At 44.1% G+C, this 25,655-nt stretch overlaps 1 protein-coding gene across 3 annotated transcripts in view; it reads left to right on the top strand.

Annotated features, from left to right (window-relative positions):
• The window catches only part of tnr (tenascin R (restrictin, janusin)), a 101,390-nt gene that overhangs the window by 55,462 nt on the left and 20,273 nt on the right, over positions 1-25,655 (top strand). Inside the window, exons 4-13 of one of the 3 annotated variants that reach the window (XM_012825734.3) lie at positions 8,759-9,333; positions 9,937-10,413; positions 14,903-15,166; positions 16,215-16,330; positions 18,233-18,383; positions 20,332-20,601; positions 20,987-21,172; positions 22,169-22,258; positions 22,494-22,757; positions 23,469-23,732. In XM_012825734.3, coding sequence (XP_012681188.2) covers positions 8,817-9,333; positions 9,937-10,413; positions 14,903-15,166; positions 16,215-16,330; positions 18,233-18,383; positions 20,332-20,601; positions 20,987-21,172; positions 22,169-22,258; positions 22,494-22,757; positions 23,469-23,732 — 2,599 coding nt within the window. In that variant the 5' untranslated portion in view covers positions 8,759-8,816. Of the gene's footprint in view, positions 1-8,758; positions 9,334-9,936; positions 10,414-14,902; positions 15,167-16,214; positions 16,331-18,232; positions 18,384-20,331; positions 20,602-20,968; positions 21,173-22,168; positions 22,259-22,493; positions 22,758-23,468; positions 23,733-25,655 lie in introns of all 3 variants that reach the window. The other 2 variants (XM_031563314.2, XM_031563315.2) reach the window with 2 other exon arrangements.

Genomic DNA, 25,655 nt, shown 5'->3' with positions numbered 1-25,655 from the left:
TTTTAGTCGTCCGTCTGTCTGTCTATTCATCCATCCATCCATCACCCACCCACTCACCGATTTTGGACTGCAGTATGACTTGATCGGGTAGATTGAGGTACACTGGTGAAGATAACGAGATGTAACTAACTGTCGGCCTATCTATTTTGGGTTAATTATGAGTTAATGAGGCCGATTGAGGTGCGTTGGTGGAGATAAGTTGATGTTCCGTTCTCCAGCTAATTGTTTTCGTCTCAGAGCACCTTCAGCAACTTGATGGCTAGGCGAGTGGAACGTTCATGAAGGCTCAGCCTGCCGGCCGGATCAACATTCAATGACCTGGAACAGAGAGCCTGGTGTGATACCTGATCAATCTAAAGCCTCTCAGCTTAATAATGGATGACTGAGAGGGATGCAGAGTCCTGATACCTGTCCATTTCGGCTCTGTATTCTCGCTTTATATCAACTCACATCAGGTGCTTTCTGGAGCCTGGCCTTGTTTTTTTTTACCCATTATGGATTTATTTGACTGCTTATCAATGTGGACAGGTAACATGCTGCCATTGTAAGCAGCATCTGTGGCCTGACTGCAGAGGGTGAGTTAGCGTGTGAGGATTGTGCGTTTGCGATTGTGCGCATCTTTGTAGCGTCCACGGGGAAGAGACGCCCAAGCTCCTGACTTAAAGCAGAATTATATCTCCTTGAAGACTGTTAAAATTCCGTGAAACACCTCTCTTGCTTTACTGGGGGAAAGGAAAAGGTTGCTCTTCAATAACATGACTGTTGTTGTAGTAGATCCAATATGTATGAAATCCCATCAGATCCAAAGGAGCTGTACTTTTTTTTCTCTTTCCTCTCTGGCACACACACACACACACACACACACACACACACACACACACACACACACACACACACACACACACACACACACACACGCACATCCTCTTCCTCTCTCTCTCTCACTCTCTCCTTGACTCTCTCCTGGCCTCCTTATATGTTGTTTTCACTATCCTGTCACATGAATCAAAAAGCATAGAAAATGACTACTTTAGCGTCTCTCCACATCACTGTTATGTTGTTTAGTATCTCATTAACTGGTTCATGGCACTCTGCTCAGACTTGTTTCCTTTCAAACCCCTAGAAGAGAAAACAGACATTCCTCCCCAACATTTCCTTTTCTAACGCGAAACAGAACTATAACTGTCATTTTAGGCACGACAGGGGAAACTATCATTTCTGCACAATGAGAGATGAAAGGGAAAGAGTAACTCGCATGTAGAGATTTTTTTTTTCTCCGGAACACAGGAGGATTGGAGGAGTAGTTTGCCCAGAGGAGAAAGGAGGTATTACTGTCAAGCACAGGCTCAGACAGACTGTTTGATCTAATGCTTAGGTGGGATTTACTGTCAGGTATGCAAAGAAAGATAACGCGCAATGAGGAAATACAATTAAAATCCCTCTGTTGTTGCTCAGAATCTCTCAGTCTATCCACCGTGGTTGAGCTGGGTGGATTCACTTACTTTAAAGCAGACTGTAACTTTGTTGAAAGACTGTAAATATAGCTTGATACCTACCTCAAATAGTTTTTTTTTAGGTTGACACTTTTTTGGCAGCCCACCAGGAGTGCAAATGTGGAAGTAAAAATGCTGTAGTGTTAAAGATGTTAATGACGTTAAATCAGTTCATAGAAATGAAATAAAGAGGGAAGACTTGCGCATTTAAATAAGATTATCACCAATGTCTCCATTCGCACTTACCGACATTGAGATGAGACCAGAGCTGGACAGAGACAGGAATAGCTTTTGGACAATTACTCAATTCAATGAATCAGACGGATAGAGAATACAATCCATTGTGCTGTCTAATTTTTTTAAAAGGGAGAAACTGAAATATCACATAGACATAAGTATTCAGACCCTTTGCAAAGTACTTACCACCTTTGGCAGTGAGCATAGCCTCTTATAGTCTTCTTGGGTATGAGATGACAAGCTTTGCACACCTGGATTTGGGAATTTACTGTCATTCTTCTCTGCAGATTCTTTCAAACTCTCCAGAGATGTTTGACTGTATTCTATGTCAGGGCTCTGGCCGGGCCACTCAAGAACATTCACAGAGTTGTCCCTATGCCACTCCTGCATTGTCTTAGCCGTCTGCTTAGGGTCATCGTCCTGTTAGAAAGTGAACCTTTGGCCCAGACTGAGGATATGTACCTTGCCCTTTTGAGCTTTCCCTAACTCCTGACCAGTGCCCCAGTCCCTGCCGCTGAAAAAACACCACCACCATGCCTGGTCGTGGGATCGTATCGGACAGGTGATGAACGGTGCCCTGGTTTCCTCCAGACATGGCGTGTAAAATTGAGGCCAAACAGTTCAATCTTGGTTTCATCAGATCAGATAAATCTTGTTTCTCACAGTCTGTTAGAGTCCTTGAGGTGCCTTTTTTGCAAACTCCAAAGCATGTTTTCCTGTGCCTGTTACTGAGGTAAAGGCTTTCGTCTGGCCACTCTGCCATAAAGCCCAGATTGGTGGAGTTGGTTTCCCCATCTCCACACAGGATCTCTGGAGCTCAGGCAGGGTGACCATCGAGTTCTTGGTCCCCTCTTTTACAAAGGCCCTTCTTCCCCCCATTGCTCAGTTTGGCTCAGCAGCCAGCTCTAGGAAGAGTCCTTGTTGTTCCAAACCTCTCCCATTTAAGAATTATGGAGGCCATTGTGCTCTTGGGAACCTTTAATGCTGCAGAATTTCTTGCAGCCTTTTTTGTGCCTCGACACAGCTGGCATGGCATGGAGTTTGCTCAGATATGCAGCTGTGCACCTTATATAGAAAAGTGTGTGCCTTTCCAAACATGTCCAATCAATTTAATATACCCCAGGTGGACTCTAATCAAGATGTAGAAACATCTCAGAGATGATCAAGAGAAATGGGAGGCAACTGAACTAAATTTGAATTGTTATAGCACACAATATGTGTGATATTTCAGTTTTTTCCTTATAATCCTGTTTTTGCTTTGCCATTATGGGGTATTGAGGGTAGACTGATGAGGGGAAAAACAAACATAAGGCTGCAACGTAACAAAATGTGAAAAAAGGGAAGGGGTCTGTATACTTTCTGAATGCTCCGTATGCTGTGAACATGTCTGACTGGCTAATTACTTTTTATGTATTTTATGCCACATCTGTTCGCATACATATTGTTTATTTTTACTGTTTAATTATAACACAGTTTTCCTAAGCCTCAAGAAATTTTTTCTGCTATTGAACTTTGAGCTTTCTGGACATAAAATGTGCTTTATCAATTTGGCAGCCAATGTAATGAACCTAATCGGGTGTTTTGCAATTACAAATTTTAAAATGTCGCCCCATGAAGCGGATAATGAGTAAAATTTGACTGGTCAGTCTAGCGTGATGTATTTAGAGCTCGGTGCCATTTCTATTCTACACTTGTTGACATGACTGTAATTAAATGGTGGTAAGGGGGGAGAAGAAAGCTAAACCAACAAGCATTGTGGAAGCTCAGTGTTTTCCGGTGCCATGGTTTATTCATGTCACCGCTTCCTTAAGTCTATGGTGCCATTAGAACTGTGGGCCGAGGCAGTAAGGAGACTTTAAATTGTTTTAGGGTCGCAGGTGCTGGCTATGCACAGTGGCCAATGATCCTGAAAGACAAGGCAATTTGGCAGCCACCACAATGAGAAGAGAATGGTTATTCTGCAGCAGCGGGGGTTCCACATGGGAGGGACGGGGCGAGAGAACCGGCATGAGGTTGTGACGCACGGTGCGCTCATGTGGAGGTGTTTGCACATTAACCTGCACAAATGGAGGTTAGCCAGCGCCTTCCCCGCCTCCGCTGCTCTGTGAGTCTGTGGGTCACGACGGGAAAGCCCAAAGCCATCCCAGAGGAAAGGCAGACAGCTCCTTATGCCACGGCTCGGGTCAGATCTAACGAGGGAGGCAGAGGAGCCACAGTGAGTGAGAGAGGCCTCGGGGGACTGATAAGGACACTGAGCTGACAGCGAAATCTCCTCTTCATCCCCTCTCTCTCTCTCTCTCTCTCTCTCTCTCTCTCTCTCTCTCTCTCCCTCTGTCTCTGTGCCTCCTGCTCTCTCTTATGACATAGGGCATTACACATGCAGTGGCACCAGACACAAGCCAAAGCCCTAAAAGTAGTAGAGCTCATAGGATGGGGCTGAGAAGACATCGGCGCCTAAGGGTCATCACCACTCAGCCCTCCACAGCAGGCGGACTGGAGAGGATGGGAGGCCCATGTGTTGATTTAAAAAATCTAATGGTGTTTTACAAGAGGCGGAGGAGGTAGCAGCAAGCCTTGGGCTTGTGGGTTTTTTCTTTGCCGCCGAGAAGCGAAGCTGATGAAGATATGCAGAGCAAGTCCTCTGTGGTACGCTGGGCATGCCTTCATCCCCCCAGGGGGACCGAGGACACTGTGATCAAGCTCAGCTCACAAAGACGGGTAGAGGGAACATCAATGCTGCTGTCATATATAATGCAGTGTGCTCCATAATAGCTTGTGTAACAATCTTTTGAAAAACTTGCGTGTGTGTGTGTGTGTGTGTGTGTGTGTATGGTTGTGCATGCGTGCTAAATGAAAATGGTTACATTTAGAAAGGGAAAGGAGAAAAAAAGTCTCTTGGATCATCACAATGTGAATTCATATGATTAAATATCAACTGCACCTCATCACAGTGTTTTTCATTTCCATAAAAGAGATATTGTCCTGATTTCTGAGAGGACATTAAAAAACATGAATAGATCTGGACAGTTCTGAAAAAAGCCTGTCTTTCATTTTTTTTGCCCTTCTTTTCCCAGCTGCATACAGAATAGCTACTTTCAGTGAAAAGGGGGGGGATTGCCAGTTGTAATTTATGTCACACAATGAAAGATATTACTTGGTATCTTTTCATGGTAACCCTTTATTTTACTGCTCAGCAAGTTTTAACCCTGAAATATTTGGTTATTCTTTTGAGGAAGAAATATTTGTGTCCTACATTATTACTTATTAAGGTATGTCATTTTGAGTTTAAATCCTTCATGTTTTTTTCACAGTAACGTTAAAGGTAATAACCCATTAAAATACAGTTTCTAACTTGTTCAGTTAAAGCAGTGCAAGTTAAAAAGATTGGATTGGTGATATAAAGGGTTATCTTTTGTCTCTTCTTACAAACGGCATCACATCATGACTGTTTAAATTTCATATAGAAGGCAGTGAAGGTGCATCAGCGCTTGACTTTTCTAATGTCTGACAGTTTGTTCTTTTAAAGTAGCTGAGTGGGAGTGTTTACTTGGCGACTCGGACTGCATCTGATAAGCATCGACGTTGTTTAAATGCCATCTCATCTCATTTTATCTGTTTGTCATTGGTGTTTGTTTTTTTTTGTCTTCCTGGAGGCATCTTTATGACAGGGTAAATCAAAATGGCACAACAGCATAAGAGCACGCAGCGGTGCATCCGCTCTGCCTAGCTCCCATTACGACATGGCGGCAGCATCCTCCAGATGCCGTGTGAAGCAGACAAATAAGACCATCTGTTATCTTAGGGAAAGGTTAATGCTTTCCTCGCTCTGCCAATGCTTCACCTTCACATAATCCTGCCTGTCTTATCGCTTCTCATCGGGTCACTCTCCACTCCGGTTCCTCCACATTCTCTCTCTTGTGTGTGGACATAACCACAGTCCCCTGCATGGACTCTACCGAACGTGCCAGGCTTCCTCTCTTTTGGAACAAGCTTGTATTTCTTGAAAGGGTGGTCGTCCACACTGCACCGTGACATTGACTACATGTTCCCATTGGTAATGCTACACAGGTACGGATGGGAACGGTCCATCAGTAGCAGACATTTACATGGATGGCGTTCATGACACCAGAACACGCCATTATTGTAAATCATGGAATATGCCCATGCGTGTCTTTCTGGCTGACATTTCAATCACACCAGGATGCCATCTAAAATTCTATGGAAGATGTATGTTCTCAGTGCCCACATATTACTGAGTTCTGTAGAAAGATACATAAAGCTACGGGGAATGTTCTTTACATTCTGGCCAATCTGTGCAGTGTTGGACACTTATTGCATAGGCTATGTCATGCTATCGTAGTAGATGTCGCTAATGTACATCAAAACCAGCATTCGTTCGTTCGGATATGTTTCTATTTGTTTCCTTCAAGACATACAGCGACTGATGAACATGCAGTAAAATTTAAAGAAAAGTAAGACTGACCATTGCAGATGAACTGCTAACAGCACAAATACATTATATAACAGTGTGTCTAATCTAATCTAATCTTACATCTTTCAATCGTGCAAATTGTACATATCAATACATCATTTTGTGTCATTTTTGTAATTGTCTGGTGTACTTTTATTTACCTGTGCTGTTTTCAAAAGGTCCAACATGTCTTCACCGTGGATCTAGGCTCTTCCTCTAGGCGTATCAGCAAGTGGTGGGTAGGCAGCCACAGAAATTGGCACCTATTGATCCTTTTGTTCACAGCATGTCACTGCAGTCCCAGAGCTGCCAATGCTGATTAGCTTGCGCCGCATTCTGTCAGCATCCATCAGTAAAGGGGTGGCACGTGCCATCCAGTGCGGGGGCCACTGGCACAGTCTCATGTAATACAGTAAAAGCCATTCTGTCACCCAGTAGCTGCTCCAACAACCTCCCAATGCCAGTCACAGTGGTGGTCACCACTCTAGCTGAAATAAGCTCAGCAGCACAAAATGTTGGCAAGGGATGGTGAAGGTTGCTGTTTTTTTCCCCCACTGGCAGGAAGATGGCTGGTTTCAGGGCATTCACCAGGCGAGGCGGTGCTGTATTATTGCTTTCATGCTGTCTCCAGGCTGGCACTTCCAGTCATTTGAACGTAATGCCTCATTGCTCTGTGATGCTGTCATGCCAGCCATGCCCGTGGTGTGCTCATTTTCTGACTGGCTGTAGAGACTTTTGAGGCCTATGAAAGGAGTCACACAAACACACAAGACACACAAACACACAAACACACACACACACACACACACACACACACACACACACACACACACACACACATGCTTTCCTACGGCAGAGAGAGGGCTAAAACTAGTGCGTACTGTGAGCCTCCATCCTGTCATCTCTAATTACAGTCCTGCCCGTGAGAGCTGCCATTAGAGGAATGAAAGGAGAGATGGGGTGCTTAAAAACGCCGTGCTCGTCAGAGGTAAAAGGCGGAGAGTGGGGACGCACACTGTCTTTGGGTCCCCCTGGGTCCCCCGTGCACCACATCTAATTGGGCACTCTACTAATCGGAGAGGCTCTCCGACATGAAGCCTGAATGCATCCCATTGTGTCCCCATGCAGGGAAGCATTGCCAGCAGGCCACAGGTCACAGAAAACTTTCCCATCGACCCACTTCAGGAGTTACGTCACTCTGTCTTTGTGACCTAAACTGACTCTGGCAGTAAAATAATTAACAATAAACAATACAATAGAAGACACTACCAGCAAACTACCAATGATCCAAACCGAGAGGAAGGGAGGATAGGCTGGATAGCCTCTCATAGGTCATTTTGTATCCCAGTCCATACACAGGCTTCCACAAATATATTATTGTCCTCTGGTTGGATGAGAAGAGGATTTTTGCTCCTATATTAAGGGCCTTTCCTCCACAGTTACATCCTCTTTTACACTACTTTCTATCGCCTGAAACAGATTTTGTGGTATTTTCTGAAAGTATCAGTTCAGTCCTAGGATCAGTTGGCATATCTGTGAAGAATTCCCCCCAAAAGGGTAGCAAGCAATATGTATTGGTGTTGTTTTCCAGCATCTGTCTATAGTTCCCATTCATGTGGTGTATGAGTGGAGTGGCTTATGTTTATACACATGAGATATCGAGGAGTGAGATTGTTCACAGCCAGTCAGACCTTGGATAAGAAAGGATTGAACACACAACCATTAAAGACCACTATCCTAGCTGATGGTAAGGAGGTATGATGGAATATCCAATCATAGAAAGCCGTAGGAAAAAAAATCCTTTTAAGCTGCATGGATCCTTTATCTTGTTTTCTTCACCTCAACGGTACTTACAGACAATACAGACAATGCTAAATAACAGTGCCGTGGGACAATGGAACAAAAGGGGAACCTCCCCATTTTGTCAGACGAGTCTCAGGAAGAAACAGGAAGCCAAATAGAGTATGAACAACTCAATGTGTGCTGACATGGAGTCACTCTCCTCTACTCTTAAATGTAGACAGTCGGGTAAAAACCAAATCACCTTGAGACCAATTCAGACATTACTCCTTTTTTACAACTGCATAGAGCTCTTGCGAGCCCGCAGTCATCTACCATTCTCGATCTGTGTTCTTGTGAAATAGATTTCTCCCTTGAAAGCCGACACTGAGCAGTCATTTCCTTAAAGACTCACATTTTTTACCCTCCCGATTGAGCCTCTCTAAAGACTTATCCTCTGAGCCTAACAAAGATGGAAAATGACATTGCCGTCATCACTGCCTGACCAGATGCTCTGAGCCCCGTGGTGATGCTGCGTCATTTTAAGGAGTTTTGTGTTCATCCTCTGCTTTCAGAACAGATGAGAATCACTGAAATGCCCCCGTTGGTTGCATGGATCAGCCCATGTTTCATTATAGTCTTTAATGTACAATTTAATTCTTTGGTGGGAAAGAAACAAATATGTCTTTTGAACGTATCAAGATAAATCACAGCTACTATTACACATCTAAGTTATTTTCTCTATCTTTCTTTCCTTTCTGCTTTTTTTCTCACGCAGTGCCAGTTTAGTAATTGCCTGTGCTACTTTGCGAGCCAGCTCTGCTACCCCAGCTAAAATGTCGGGTGGATGCCCCATGATGTTACGGGGCTACGTGGTCGGACTTTCCCTTTCCCTCGTGCTCCTTGGAGTGGGTGCCCTTCCGCCGCGGGGGGGGAACCTGGTGAGGACCACCAGAGTCAAGCGGCAGGCCCCCGACGCCGACGCAGCCTCCGCAGGCAACCAGAGCCAACCCATGGTCTTCAACCACGTCTACAACATCAACGTGCCCCTGGAATCCTTGTGCTCAGTGGACCTGGAGGCGACCGCGCCCAGCAAGGGGGCGAAGGAGGCGACGGGCGGCAGCAGCACCGCCGCCACCACGCCCGCCGAGTACACTGAGGAGACGGTGGACTTGGACAGCCAGGTCATGTTCACGCACCGCATCAACATCCCTAAGCAGGCGTGCGGCTGCTCGAGCCCCTCCTCCGCCACCATCCAGCAGCTGGCCAGCCGCATCGAGATGCTGGAGAGGGAGGTGTCCCTGTTACGGGCGCAGTGCAGCTCCAGTTGCTGCGGGGAGAGCTCAGCCATGGGTAGGTAGGGGGTGTGCAGGACCACATCAGGAGGAGTGTGTGTGTGTGTATGTGAGTATGGTGGATGGTGTTGGATAGGGGGGGGGGGGTCTGACAGCCACTCCATCACCCCCACTGCATCTTCAAGCTTTGCAGGTGTGCACAGTGGCGGATGGCATTAGGATTCTGCAGCAGCTCTGCCGGTGTTGGGCTGGTGTTACATCATGGCACTAGTATGGCTGAGCAATCCCACACCTGCAGGCCAAGGGCACAGGCTCCTTTAAGGATGGCCCAGGAATGGCTGACGCACTGAAACATGTTCTTTTGGAGGAAAACAATTAAGGAGGTCACGGCAGAGCAGTAGCATGCATTTTAATGACTTCAAGTTTTCTTTAGTTAATGAGGGGATAGGTTATTTGTGTTTTAATTTGTATTAGTTTTTGTAGTTAATTGTATGATTATAACTAGTTTAAATAGCCAGACACAGAAAAAAATGGATTCCAAATTGTGTTTCTAAACCGTCTGTGACTATGTGTATATTCTCCGCGTATGCTTGGGTGCATGTGCGTGTGATTATGTGTTTGTGGTTTATGCGTTTTGTGTGTGTTCTGTGTTTCCTTCTAGGGCGTCTGGACTTCCTCCCTCACTGCAGCGGCCACGGCACCTTCAGCATGGACACGTGTGGCTGTGCGTGTGACGAGGGCTGGACGGGCAAGAACTGCTCCGAGCCCCGTTGCCCGGACGACTGCTCTGGCCAGGGAGTGTGCATCGACGGCGAGTGTGTTTGCGACCGGGACTTTGGCGGCGACAACTGCTCAGAGCCCCGCTGCCCGGGGGATTGCTCGGACCGGGGCCTGTGCCTCGACGGGGAGTGCGTCTGTGAGGAGGCCTACACCGGCGACGACTGTTCCCAGAGCAGGTGCCTGAACGACTGCTCCGAACAGGGCCTCTGCGTCAACGGGACCTGCCAGTGTCGCCCGGGCTTCGTGGGAGAGGACTGCTCCGTGGTCTTCTGCGCTAACAACTGCAGCCAGAAAGGAGTCTGTAAGGACGGCTTCTGCGTCTGCCAAGAGGGCTTCACGGGAGATGACTGTGCATCCGGTGAGTTCATGTTCGGGGAAGCTTGACTGATGGCAGCAGTTGTCATGTATGATGATCTAAATGTTTAATTTATTATTTCGCTACAGTTCCAACGGTGCTCTAGAGATTCTGTACTCACATATGCCAGATCCATCAGCTGCCATTTATTTGGTAAAAGTGCCCTTAATGTAAATAAAACACACTTGTGTAGTACTTGTCTCTGTATTGTATACCAGGCTCAAAAAGGTCTGACTAGCAATGGTTCTCTATAGGCGATATATGGAACACCATATAAGCAGGGTTGGGAAGGTTACTTTTGATTACTATTCACCCTGTTAAAAATGTAATAAATAACGTAACTTTTTTAATCACTTTGTCAAAGTAATGTAACTCATTACATTTGATTACTTTCAATTACTTTTCGATTGGCAGACGACCAGCGGTGCAAATTCAAATATGAGAACCAATCCAAAACAACGCTCAAATTGCACGTACTGCCAAATGAATGGAGTCTGTCTCTAGAGGGTGAAAAGATGCAAAGCAACAGAATGACTGTTATACTCTATATATAAGCTTTCAGGCTTTTTACTGAATAAAGAATATATTCAGTTGTACGGTAACCTGTTTGTAATCACCGACATTTTGAATAGTAACTGTAATTTAGTTTAAAAAAATCAGTACCTGTAAGAGATTACAATTATATTTATCTTGTCATTTAATTGCCTAACTCCATGACATATGACTAGTTATTCCCCAACCCTGCATATGAGCATAGAGTAAAGCTTACAGTATAAACTCAGTATAAGCCTGCTTACCTGGAGAAAAAATAACTGCCTTTTTTAGAAAGCAAAGATTTGTTTAAGAGCAAGCCTGAAGCTGTGCTGGAATTCAACTCGGTACAAAAACAACACAAAGGCATAGTGTAAAACCGACTGGAGGGGTAAACATGCAGCTATTGACAGGGATGGGGCATTGTAAAACAGTTTTTTTTTTTTTAAGGCAAATGCGAATCAAAATATGAGCACACAAAAGCAAGCTAGGTCTCCAGCCATTGCCTCCGAGAAGAGGGAGTCAACCCCCATGGCAGCCCCCCATGGTTCCAACGCCAGCTGTAGAAATTGGTGACGACTTGCCGCGGTGTAACAGCATTCATTTGTCAAAATTCACATTCACTGGGGAAGATGTGTCACATTAGGCTGGCCGAGGCAATTTCTGAACCACGCTTACTCGGGTTCACTGCTAGTTCTCGGGTAAAAGGCAGCCCTGCTGAATCCCTCCACCCGGTGGAAGCAGCTGTCATCGTGGAGAGAGAGCGGAAGAAGGGAGAAAAGAAAGGGCAAATCATATTACCAGTCCAGCACTCTCCCCGTCCGTTTTCTGCAAGACCTAGTGGAGTCAAAATTGCTTATTTCACCGCAATTAGGAGAAAAATAGCCGGGTCGTGTGAAGGAGCCCATGCTGAATACTAAGATAAAGACTGTTCAATTATTTCACAATGCCCAAGTTCTGGATGTTCAGAGAATTTCACCTATTTTATAAAATGAAATAAAAAAATCAAAAAAAATCTGGGATGCAGCATAGCCTTCAATTACTGTATTTCATTTTCATGTGTGATTACGCTAATGAAACCATGGAAATGGTGTTTTGTATTCAAAGGCCAGGGATGAGCAAAACAAATCATATCTGTTATGAAAATTCTTACCCAGAGTTCACCTCTCTGAGATATTGCACCAAATCAAATGACATCCCCACAAATTCATAAAGACGTGCACGTGTCTGAGAGCAAAGTGATGCCCATCAATGCACACTACGCTTCAAGGTGATCCCAGTATAGACTGGACAGAAGAGAGTAAAGACATGGCTCCCATTGGCTGACATGATTCTGCATAGCATTGCAGTGATTGGCCAATGCTGCTGCAACAAATGTATGTTTTTTGTTGTCGTTGTTTTGCAGTACCTCTGTGCAGTATTGTGCCATGATTAAGAATGCTCTTTGACACCAAGCTGGGTGTCAACATGTTAGAGAGAGCGTCAGATTCTCAGTGTCACAGTTTGGAAGAAACCTTGACTAAAGAGACGCACCTGACTTATGACTTGTGGCTCTCCTGTGTGTTTAAGCTGCTGAATTTTTTCTTTGTCATTGTTATTTAAATTAGTACATCTTTAATTAACCCAATATCTGCTTTTGTGCTGGTCAAAAACAGTTTTTTAGTTTTCTTTTCAGATGAATTGAATAGAATGTTTCTTTCTGCTTTTGTTGTATGTTGTTCAAGTCAGAGTTGACATTGAAATGAGACCACTTCTGAGCTGAATGACAGTTTGCGCAAGAAATGAATGAACACAGTGTGTTATCTATTTTGCCTTAATCAAACAACTTCTTTTCATGCACTGTCTCTAAGTATCTCTGTCACATCCTTGGAAACCAGTGCCTAAAGTACCCCGGCTTAATCCAAAATGTCCAAAAAGCTCGGAGGGATTTCTCATTCATAACTAAGACCATTTAAAGATGAAAGAGCACTGTGTCCCAATTAACACATTCATTAAGGGATTTCTGGTTGAATATTAAGAGCTTGATCACATTAGCCTCTCCTGAGGATGCTTAATCAGAGTACAGCGGCAGATGATTGTATTATATAACAATTCCCTTTATGTGTTTATATAAGAGCAATATTTAGTTACCAGTGCATATATAATTATAGATTCTTAAATTCAGAACCAGTAGGCCTACAACACCTTCAGATAATTAAATCTGCTGCAGTTTCTCAGCAAGGTTAGACCCAAGTTGGGAAATAAAACAAACCAAAGAAAAGCAAATGTATTAAATAGTTCCATGAGTCGGTCAGACTGTAATTATAGTTTGGTCTTGCAAACGCTTTGCTTAATGGATTTGCTTAAACCATGTTCAAGTCAGCCTTGCAAGTGTGCTGCAGGTGCTGTCCTCGGCTCAGCTGGGAAATTAAGAGTCAAGAGTCTGCATGGCTGATGTCTGGAGGGAAATTGAGGAAAACACAGTGTGAAAACGCGGTGAAGGTTCGCACCAATCGGCCTGACAAAGTTTAATAAGACTTTGCTCAGCCTGAAAGCCGGTCAAGCATCTAACCGCGTCCTTTAGGATCAAACAAGCCGTCAGAGATAGAGAGAGAGAGAAATATATATATATATATATATATATATATATATATATATATATAGAGAGAGAGAGAGAGAGAGAGAGAGAGATAGAGAGAGAGAGAGAGAGAGGGCGAACACTCATTGGCATTCGAGTGCTGAGAATTCTGGCCTGGCGCCTGGCCTCTGCGGCCCAAGGTCTCGGTGCCAGGACCTCTTCGTCTGTAGATGCCCACTTACTGCCTGATTAACGAGGGACAGAGCAGGGTGCGTTTTTCTGCAGGCACCTGGGCAGGACAGGCTCCCCTCTTTGGAGAAACACTGGGTGTCCTCTCTCTCCCCTGCCTCATCAGCCTGTTTTAACCTCGCCGGCCTGGAGATTCTCCTCCACCGTTTATTAACCACAGCTTGGTGAGCGACTGTTTTTATCAAGGGGAAAATCAAGGCAGACGTGTTCAATTCCTTTTTAACAAGAGCTGTGCGGCGGGTTCTCTGTCTGCTATTTGAAGAATTAAAACTAGGGAAAGAAGAAGAGAAGGAGGAAGAAGAAGCAGGTTGAGTGCCCATCTGGTGTGTTCATGAGGAAGTAGCTGGAGTACCTCCTCAAGACTTTCATGGGACCCCAGGGGGAGCTTACCCACTCATGCTGCACAGTACCCCCCGTCCCAGGAGAGAGACGCAGCGCTCGGGGACAACAGGAACTACTGCTGCCACTACTGCTCCCACTCTCTCCCTACCTCTTTCTCTCACTCTCACTCTCTCTCTCTCTCTCTTCTGCTTTCTCTCTCTCCCTCTTTCTCTCGTCTCTCAGGTGGTAATGCGATCTGTTCTTCTTGGGGCTCAGCTTAATTTGCATTCTCTACTGCCGGCCTCTCAGGTTTATGGCCTGGCTGGCTCGGGTCCAGTTGCCCTGGAGACTGTGAAAGTGTTCCGCTCCCATTCGCCGAAGCATACGGCGGAAGCTCTGACTCAATTAAAAAAGATGACTTTTTCTCAACGCAACTTTGTTAGATTCTTTTTATATCTGACTCAGATACAGCAAACGGCCCATTGTGCACACAGTACTAGCTAACCTCAAAATGGGGTGTTCTCATCTGTTTTGAAGTGTAATTTCGCCCCTAGCTCTCCACGCACTGCATCATTTAAAACAATGCTGAAAGGTGGGCACGGTGCTGAGGGGGTAGAGGGGAGGGGCTGAGAGTTTACTCCATTGGAATGTATGTATATCATGATGTAGAGATGTACCAACCAGTCATCAGCATTGGCTTTGGATGATTTTAAACAGTCAACATTAACACTAGCATTGATGTGTTTCATCACAGTACAGTCATATAATTTTGTTTACAGCAAAAAGAAAAACACATTTAAGTGTACACTACCTTTTTAATTGTTTTTTGTACAGTGGGTCCACCCTTGAACCTTCGAGTGCGAGGAGTGACAGAACGTACCATAGACCTGGAGTGGGAGGGTTCGGTGATGCTGACAGACTACCTGATCACCTACGTGCCAACCAGCGCGGGAGGTGTGCAACTTGAGATCAGGTTACCAGGCAATGTTACCAATGGCACCATTAAGGAGCTTGAGCCGGGGATTGAGTACAACATCAACGTCTATGCCGTGCTCAACAACGTCATCAGCATACCTGTTACTGCTCAAGTGTCAACGTGTAAGTACAACTACGATCAGGGTCCGCTTTTACCTGCTCCATTTACCCCTAAATACTTTTTATTAGGCCAGGATCCAATGCTGTACATCTTTCATAATTCATTAGATTTTTCGTATGGTCTTAAATTATACAGATTTTTTTTCATCAAAGGCTTAACTGAGTATTGGCATCTCTCCATCATACAGATAGTGCAGAAAGTAACTTCAGATATTTAACTTTTGAAGGGATAAAGACATTTAATGACCCTTAGCTGACTGCTAGGGAATTAATGATCAGTTCTGATCATGGACAAAAAGTAGGGAGCACTCCACTCAGCCACAGGAAAGGACAGGGTAAAGAAAATGTGTGTTTAAGATTGCCCAATATTCTTCTACCCAATATTTACTTACAGGATATGATTAGACACCTGCCAAGTGCTGAATAAAACTGTTTGACTGGCAATTTGCTGGAGGGCAGCTCCTTCGCAGCTGATGCCCGTCAGCCATGTGGAAACCTCATTTTAGAACCCCCCCCCCCCCCCCCCACCCTTCCTCCATTCACAAGCAGAACATTATTTGTCATGAGACACTGGGGCATTCTGGGTAAAACATTACAAACATCAGTGCACAAATCGTCCACTTCCGACATAATCTGAAAATGATGAGAGCAAAAGTAAACAAATTAAATCATTGGGAACAGTCCACACAATTTGCAACCATCTTTTTTTCCCCCTTAAAAACTCTCACGCTTCCTTAGCCAGCACAAGATGGGAAGTGTCAGAAAGTAACAGCGCTGTTTGATGGATGTATATTTGTTAGCTCACACCGCTAATAATGAAAGAGAGTGTTCTCATCAGGATAACAGCCAACTATGGCACAAATCTGGCCCTGGAGCAGGATTAAGAATGGGCGGCCAGTGAGCCACAAAGCAGACCCTCGGCCTCCCATCGCCTCTTAAACCCACCTCTCTCCGCTGGGAGTGAGCAGAGGTTGCCCGGCCCGTGAGAAACATTGATTTATTGGGTGTGCTGAAAACAGAGGCCTATAATGCATCAATCCTCACCTTCCAGATCTTTCGAATCCAGACGGTTTAGTCTTCAAATCCATCACAGAAACATCGGTGGAGGTCCAGTGGAAGCCCTTCGACTACTTGTTTGATGGCTGGGAAATAAGCTTCATTCCCAAGGTAAGGCTTTTCTTTGGGAGGCTGGACAGGCATCGATTCTCACAATAGGCCACATTGCCTAGTGGAAGAGCAACATTTGCATAGACTCCAATCGTTTGTGTCCCTACTCAATGCAGATCACTACCCTGCATGACAGGTATTCTTGTGTATGCATGGGAGCTGCAGCAGTATCACCGTTTTGTTTGGTTTTTGTATTCATGTTGACACAAGTGCGTGAAATTGCAGAGCCTCTCTGCATACACATTTCAATCACTCAAACTGAGAAAACACTGTTTGTTTATTATTACAGAATGTATGCTGATTTTCTCGCTGTTTGTATGGTACGAATAAGGAGAACAACAAATAAAGGCTTACTGTGGTGAAAACCAGAGCTGTTTTTTAGCTGCGTGATGGCCAACAGTGGGGAAGCGTCTTGCCATTATGCGCACAGCTCAACTTATTCTAAGCCAACCTGTCACTGCCTGCCCAGCATGACCGAATTCTGTCAGTCTCTATTTGACAAACCCCTGAGAGCGGCTGGCTCTGGTGCCGGATGTGGGCCAGATCAGGGTCAGATCTGGGCCGGCTCCATTCTAGAGTCTGCTCCTATCTGGGGCTTACCTGAAGCCTGCAGGAGTTTCATATTTTGTGATGGAGAAATTGATAGTGATGTGCCTGGAAACATCCCACGCACGCTGTGAAGATAGGGGAATACAGTTGGTTATGCGAGACGGAAATGTGAGAATTATGCCCCATTTTACGGTGCTGAGCTCGTATCCTCCAGCTGCGGTACGTGGCAGATTGTCTCTTAACTGATGATTCAGTGGATTTGTGAGCGGACAGGTTCGTAGGCTCATAATGGTAATAGGTGCAGGTTCAAAGTCAGGCAAGCTCTGGCTTTAATGCCCTCCATAAACATCAGGCTCTTTAATCTCATCCCTGCTCTTAGCTGCAGACATCATCTGAACCCCGAATGGCTGTGCTCCAGACCCCAAGAGGTTTTCAAATAACTTGAATTTGAAGATGAAAGTCAGGCGGTACAATGGAAACAAACCAGAAAGTTTTTCTCCATTCTTTTTTTTTCTTTTGTTCTTTTTTTTTTATGTTGAGAGGACGGTCTGTGAATACAAAGAGGTGTGGGTGCACAGGGGTCGCGGAGCACTCCAATCTTCCTCGGGTGCCGAACACGGAGAGATGCCCTGTGAGGGAGAGCCATCCTGGCCCCAGTCACCGGGGAAATCATATTAGAAGTGCAAGTCTTAACCCCCTGGTGGAGGCTCGGATTAAAACCCTTTGGATTTAATCCAAAAAAGGCCAGACCGCCACCAGAATCTGGACAATATCTTAATGGATGGATGGGACGGAGAAAATCTTCTGAGAAGGCATAAACAGGGGCTCACAATGCCAACACAACACAGCCCCCTATAAGCAGATCAACCCACAAGTGACAGAATGGCTAAGAATGTTCACCTTAAATATACTATGGTTCTGAATACTCCTTCTTAAATGATGGGTAAAATCACTTCAAGTTATGTCAGGCGAAGCAGTACAGGAACAAATGAGTGCTTAGTGCCAAATACTTCTGAGTGAACTCGTCATAAAGTTTTCTAGGTTAACAGTTAGCACACTAAAAGGAGTTTGGTGAAGCTTATTGAACGTTTTTTTTCCCAGTTCAAAGTTTTCTGGCGCGTTGCTTGCACAGTTTGCTGGCTAAAGCCTCCCACCAGCTTGCTGTAATTCCCCTGTTCATTAGAGCTGCGTGCTGTTTGTTGCCTTTGCCTCAGAAGCTACCTCCCTCCCCTCCGCTCCCTCCCCATTCCCGCATGTGTGGCTGCCACTTTGATGTCCATATGAAAGCATCCCTTTAAAGTCAAGGGTGTCCTTGTTGTCCCTTTTTTGCGGCGGCGTCCGTCTGCCGAGCAGGATAACGACGGGGGGATGACGGCGCAGCTGCCCAGCACCATCACCTCCTTCCACCAGACGGGGCTGAGACCGGGGGAGGAGTACACCGTCAACCTGGTGGCGCTGAGGGACCAGGGAAGGAGCCAGCCCGTCACGGCCACCGTTGCCACCAGTAAGGCTCCACACTCACTCGCTCTCACTGCCGGTGGTAGCCCTGTGTCATAACACAGACATAACCATGTCATAAACATGTAATGGAGCATACCCACATCCCTGTTATTGGTCACCACAACAGTTGGTGTCCAACAATGTGACACTTTCATGTCATTAATGATAATTGCAGTGGCAGCGCTCAGATTTGTAGTGTTCATATCTACATATGTATTCTGTAAAACTAATACTACAACGCTGTGATAGCATCATACATTTTGAGAGATGACATGATGATTAGGGAATATGACAAAGTTCCATTTCCGGACATTAGCTGTCAAAACTATTTTTGCCTGGATCCTAGGCTTTTGCTTTGGAAAGTTTATGGTTGTGTTGGTATTATGGCAGAGGGTTTAAGTAAACATCTATCCTGTCTGTTTGTGTTTGCCATTAACGTGGTGTTGTTGCATCTACAACTCCACTCATTGCCTTCATGATCGCAACATCATTCATTCTTTTCCATCTTGATAAGTAATCCGCATAGATTTTTCAAAAGGTGATGATAGTAGTCTGCTAACACACAATAGTCTGAAAAAGGCAAATGGTTCTGTGCAAGGCAATACCTGCTACAGCTGAAACTATAAGACTGTATTCATGAATAGTTGATGCCAGGGGAGAGTATGAATTGTAAGAAGTGGAAAAGAAGCTGTGGTAAAACAATGGCATGCAGTGGGTTAGGGATATTAGACATAACACAATCATCAATTAAGCACAGCTGGCATAAAACATCACCTTGATGGATGGATCGGTTTGCTGGCAATTATGCACTCATTGTAAATCCAGGACCTTCCCGCTAGTCCGTTGGAGACCGAGAGATTAGATTCAGTTGAACTTTTCCAGTACGTTTCGAATGATGTGTTGGCAGTGAAAACACCATTAATTTTCACCAAGCCTCACTGTCAACCCAAATTAAATAGGCATTATTTATGCATGGCAGCTGATGAATATTTCATGTGTCCACTACAGATACCTTATTGGATAAAGAAAGACAAATGTGATGCTGGTCAATTATTTATGCATGAAGAGAATTATCCTCCCTGGCAGTAAAATAGAAGAAATCCACAGTAACAGGAAGAGAGGAGAGGAAAAGAGTACTTATGACATCATGCTGCCGTTAAACCAATATAGTATGACAGATATGATGTCATGTAATGAAGAGAATCTGAAGATGTCTGTTTTTGGACTCTGCATATGATACATCAGATTCATTAATATAAATGCAAGTAGGTGCTGTGCAGGTTTTACTTGTGGGGGGATTCATCTGTAAACGGTATTTGCACTTGTCTTTGTTCAAATATTAATTTGAATAATAATTATTAATTTTCCAAAGTAGCATCACTAATTGGGTTATTTAGAATTGTTTAACGGGGCAGAGGCTGAGGCATAAATGGAGTTTCTCTAAAACTGGGACAAGAGTGAACAAATGACTATTTCCTCCCAATTAGCACTAGCTCAGTAGATGCTACCCAGGTGGAAGATAAAGAAGAGCTGTGTGACCCCAAAGGTCTTAAAGAATCAGTGTCTCTGCTTTCATGGCACTCTATCTGAAAAAGGTTAATTACTTACAGAACAAATTCCAGATTTCAAATAGTAAGTCCATATTGTGCCACTTATAAGCCTAATGACTAGCAGTTTTGTTGTTTTGGAATAAACCTGGAATTGAACAATGCTGGAGTATTAAACACTGCAATTAGAAATTGAAAAAGTGATGCGTGATGAATTTCTATAGTAATCACAAAATGCAATTGCATGCAGTAGAATACCACCAGGTTTCTCTGCCTGTTGTGCTTCCCCTCTAAGAAAAAGGGAACCGCTGATTCTATCAAAGTTGGTAGAGTAATAAGCACATCTAATTTGCTTCTTCAAACAGTTTCACCACCACAATCACGGTTTTTATTTTGTGCCTCAAGTGATCGATGGCCCGACTGACCTGATAGTCCGAGACGTCTCGGAGTCTGTGGCCTTCGTGGAGTGGACCCCACCCAAGGCCAAAGTGGACCAGATCATCCTCCGCTACTGGCTGGTTGGGGTGGATGGCCCCAAGACCACTTTCCGCCTGCAGCCGACTCTAAGCCAGTACTCCCTGCAAGTGCTGCAGCCGGGCTCGCGATACGAAGTGTCTGTCAGCGGGGTCCGCAAGGGGAACGAAAGTGGAGCCATTTCAACTGAGTTCACCACCGGTAAGCACTGGTCCATGATTCTCCAGTTCCAATTATGCATTCAGCCAATAGAGATGAACATCTAAATAGGGAGATGTCACGGATTAATTTTAAAGCTCCTTTTACCCACGGGTTTTAAAGACAGTGAATAAAAACGTTTTTGATCTGTATAAAGTTTGAAAGATCTCTCTGTAAGATATGTGAAACGTATGAAACAAGTGGCTGTTATGTCCGAAATGACTGTAAATACACATATGGAAGTTAAATAGAAGAACCCTAACTCTAGATAAAACAGTTTCAGCTGGCAATTTGTTTAATCTGTTATGTATTTAATAATGTCATGAATCCAACTTCTGATGATCGGTCTGAGTGGCCCAAACATTGTCAGTTCTGTCATTTTTCTCAGAGCTGGACGCGCCCAAGAACCTGCGCGTGCTGTCCAGGTCATCCACCTCTCTGGAGCTGGAGTGGGACAACAGCGAGGCGGAGGTGGAGGGCTACCGCGTCGTCTACAGCACACTGGCCGGTGACCAGTACGACAAGGTGGATGTACCGCGCAACGAGGGAGCCACCAGTCAGGCGATGCTCACAGGTGAGTCAGGCCTAGACTGTCACTGCTCACTCCTGTTTGTTTGTTGAAAATAAATTACGTTCATAATGATTGTGCCACCGTGATATTATGTTTGGTAATGTGAATATCAAAAATTAAATTGAATCCTTCACTGTCGTAATTAACTTTCGTAGCATTCTGCATAATTGGATATTTCATTATCTATGGGTAATATCAGTGCAGAAAATAAACTCTCTAATCTAGCCTATTATACTGACTTGCCGTGGGTCATACGCCATTACGGTTTGACATTAATTTGAAAATCTAATTTTGTCAGCCAAGTTCTAATTGATCAAACTTTGGTCTTTAACAACATAAAAACAAAGAGTTTTCATAATGCCCAGTTATACATACCTTTTCTATACTTTACTTTTTCTGTTAAATTCCAACAGTTGATTTACTGGTGAAATTGGAGCTGAAGTTTGATCGTGCTATGAAATGTCAGCTATTCCCTCCTGTCTACTCTCTGCTGGGAGCATACAGTTGTCTTTAAAGCTCTAAAATGATAAGAAGGATGTCTTGTCTGCAAGGCCTGACAGAAATCAATGTCTCTCCTCTCATTTTCTGTAAACTGATAAGCTCCCTCTTGTCACATCGATTCTGCCTTTGATTAATTATATCTTTTTAAAAAAAACTAGGCCATGCATGCCAAAAAACCACTGATGAACATGAATGTGATGTTTGGCAAGGTTTTACATTATGAATGCAGATTTCAGTAGGCAGGTATTAAGCACACCATCTGTTAGAAGAACTCTTCACTTCTTTTTATTGCACAGTAACGCCATGACAACCAAATGAAGGTGCTTGTCAGACCCACACAAATGGCATGCTCATCTGACGCTGCTTGGTGTTCTTCAACTTCTGAGAAAGGAATTGGTGGAGGCCAACACAGCTATTTAATAGGACAGAATTTCTGAGTGTATTCAGAGAGTCCGCTATGCTAACTTTATTTCTCTGTTCTCACTCGCTCTGTTGCAGATCTGTTGCCTGGCACGGAGTATGGCATTGGGATATCTGCTGTGCTCGGCGCCAACCAGAGCACTCCTGCCACCATGAACGCCAGAACGGGTGAGAGAAAACACAGCCTGGTCTCCGAGAGGTTCCAAAGACATAAGATTTGTAAAAAAAAAAAAAAAGCAATGGTAGTAAAAGACCATCTGTATCTTCTCAAAAGACCATCTTTCTTTCTTTTCTTACTGTAATCAATAGATTGATTTCACCATGTGTATTTGTATCAATATCTTGATATCAGTTGCACAGTTTTTGACTTGTGTAATGATGGATCTCTTTGGATCTCGTCTAGACTTGGATGTCCCAATGGACCTGACGGTGACAGCTTCCACAGACAACTCCATCACCCTGCAGTGGGGTATAGTGCAGGGTCCCATCGACCACTACCGGATCACGTACACATCCTCCAGTGGGGTTAAAACTGAACTCACCATGCCCAAAGATGTCACATCGACCACTCTGACCGATCTGGTGCCTGGGACTGAGTACACCATCACGGTGGCAGCACAGAGAGGCAGGCAGCAAAGCACAGTAGCAAGCATTGATGCTTTCACAGGTATGGTATCTCAAACCATAGCACAGTATCTGTAACTGCAGTTAGTAGGTTTTTTTTATAAACATATCAGTATGCTAACACGCCATGAAACTAGCAAAGCGTGACACTAACACAGTTCAGTGAAGAAAAACATTTAAAAATGTAATCAATCTAACTGTAAACAAGGCATCTTGCTTGTGCATTAGACTAGCAATGAAGGACAATGTCAACGTGACACTTTGTGTTAACTAAATTTTTCCATATGCTAATCTGGTAATATTATTGTATTGCATTTGTTCATCCTTACCAGCTTCACTCTACAGTCCATTCACTACTTATCTTTTTGTCCAACGGGGAAAAAACAGCCATCGCATTGTCTCACGTTTCTCTCTGGATTCTTCTCATTTCTTTCTGGTGTGCTATAATGAACTAAACCAGTGTTTCTTGTACCCATGGTGCTCAGCAGCTAATTTGCTCTCTTCATGTATTCGCTCATTAAGACGTCTGGATTTGCTTTCATACGGTCACATTTTCACTCTTCATTGACATGTCTCCATCCTTAACTTGTTCATCAATCTCTCCACCAAAGTCTGCATCAAACCCCCTCAATGTCAACATCGCTTGCTGGGGCTGATCAATCACATCCTAAGTTCTCCATCTAGGAACTGATGATATTGAATTCAACTTCAATCACTCACTGTCTCTTGCCCCCAACTGCATATCGACTTGCAGGGTTCCGCCCTGTTACCCAGCTCTACTTCTCGGACATCACGTCTGATTCGCTGACAGTGGCCTGGGGCGCCCCTGCCCCGCCCGCTGACACCTTCGTCCTGAGCTACACTACCGAAGATTTCAGGCATAGCTCCCAAGTCACCCTCGATGGATCCAAAACCAGAACTACATTCAGAGACCTCCTTCCCTCAAGAAAGTATATCATCACCCTGGTTACTGTCCGTGGTGATGTCACTGAAACTGTTGAAGGAACAGTTGTTACAGGTAGACGTCTTCTGCATGTTCTGCAGGTGCTTCTGTTGGTCGCAGGTTGTGTGAAAGCAGTCTATAAATATCTGCAGGCGACACGAGTCGGTTATCCCAGACAGGCAAGTTGTGTTTATCGAATAAGGAACAGCTGCTGTTGTTTATCTCATCATAGCCTCGAGATTATACAACGAAACAAGAACCAACCCAGAGAACACACTGGAGATAAGAAGTTATTTTCAATATATTTACTAAAATACCTGCTGACATTGATTGAGCATGGACCTGTAAATATCTATAAATATAACAGAGTGAATATGATGTAAATAAATTAACTACACTTTCACACAAACCACAATGCTCTCACACCAATAATTTGGCCTGCTTGCTAAATATAAAATAAGTTTGACTGCCTTCATTGTTGTTTAAATGTAGAAAGCATAGCGCATATTAAGAATTCAAATGTAAGTGTATCGTCTGGGTTTCATCAGCATAGCAGTAGCATGCTTTCCTTCCACTACCATGTTGTTGGACTGACAATTGTGCATTCTCACTCGACACCTAATTAAGATTCCTCACAGTCGCTCTAAAGCAGGTTTTTTTTTTTTCATCCTCTATTTTTGTCTCTTAATTAATTCCACTGTTTGTAATCCTCTCTTAATTACCTCTGCCTGAACGTGAAGATGTCTTGAAATATTCAGCTATTGTATAAGCAGCGCTGCTATGTGCAGATGAAAGGCCCAAGGAAAGATGTTGCTGTCGGTACAGTCTGACTTCAGACACTCTGCCAAGACACTGCATGCTGTGGTTCAGGGATTCACAATTGGTCAGGTTGCTTGCCACCGACAAGTTTGGAATTGTCTGTGCAGTTGAAATTGTAATGTCAGAATCCTAAGCCTCTTCCTCACATCGTTACGCTTCTTTTAAAGGAAAGTTAAAAAACAGAATACTGTGCCAGACACAACAGGGCAAAATATAAGTCTGTGAGCTTTGAAAGCCTTTCAGACTCTGAGGGCAAACTAAACAGTCTATTTCCATATTCCACCTTTATGATAATTACTTGTCAGGCTCTTATACATAAATCATGTTTTAATATTTCAAATCACAACATACAATAATCAGTACAGCTACCAGTCACAGTGTCCCCAGAGATCTGTGAAGGTTCCGAAGGCAATGGAGACAAATATATTGATTTGCAGTCTAGCAACCCTCTCTGTGCCACGGCTGAAGCTGAATTAGCTGAAGTCTACAACTTTAGAATTTACAGTTGTTTAGAGGTCTTTTTAGGTCGTTTGCGCATGTGTTGTGTTTTCAACAGGCACATATTGCAAGCATGCATCAGGACACTGCCAAAACGCCAAATTAAAACCATGCACTTCCACATGACAGTGTTTCTTCTGAGCGGCACTTTAAATGTTGGATAAATGCAAGGACATTACTGACTGCTCTGCTGAATGAAAAATAATTAAGGATATGCATTCATGAATAATCGCAGCTCATTTGCATGGGGGATATTTTACTCCGGAAGCATTTAAATGAGGCTGACGGCCAGCTTATGAATTGCCACCCCTAGTTTGTGAATTAAATTCATTACTGTAATGAGAATGGCAGGGAGGGGGACACTTTTACACTCCCTGTTTTATGGCTGTGCTCTCCAGCAATAGCCCCAGTCAATCTGTTCTTCATGTCATCACCCTCTAGAATGACACGGAACCTCACAGCCTGTGTAATTATTTGCACACCCTGTCGGCGGTAACCTTTGCTGTTGTGATACTGTGAGCTCTGGGGACACATAAACAAAATGTGATATATCCCCTTACAGACATAAATATGTAGTAGTAATGAAAGAATCACCCTACTGAGTTCCATCCATGGACTGCCATGTATTTATTATTCTTGGGAGATGCCCAACTTCACATTTAATTAACTTGAAAGGTTTTT

The sequence above is a fragment of the Clupea harengus genome, chromosome 25, assembly GCF_900700415.2.
Source record: "Clupea harengus chromosome 25, Ch_v2.0.2, whole genome shotgun sequence".
Taxonomy (NCBI): Eukaryota; Metazoa; Chordata; class Actinopteri; order Clupeiformes; family Clupeidae; genus Clupea; species Clupea harengus.
The sequence above is the reverse complement of the archived record's forward strand: the minus strand, read 5'-3'. Positions and strand labels throughout refer to the sequence as shown.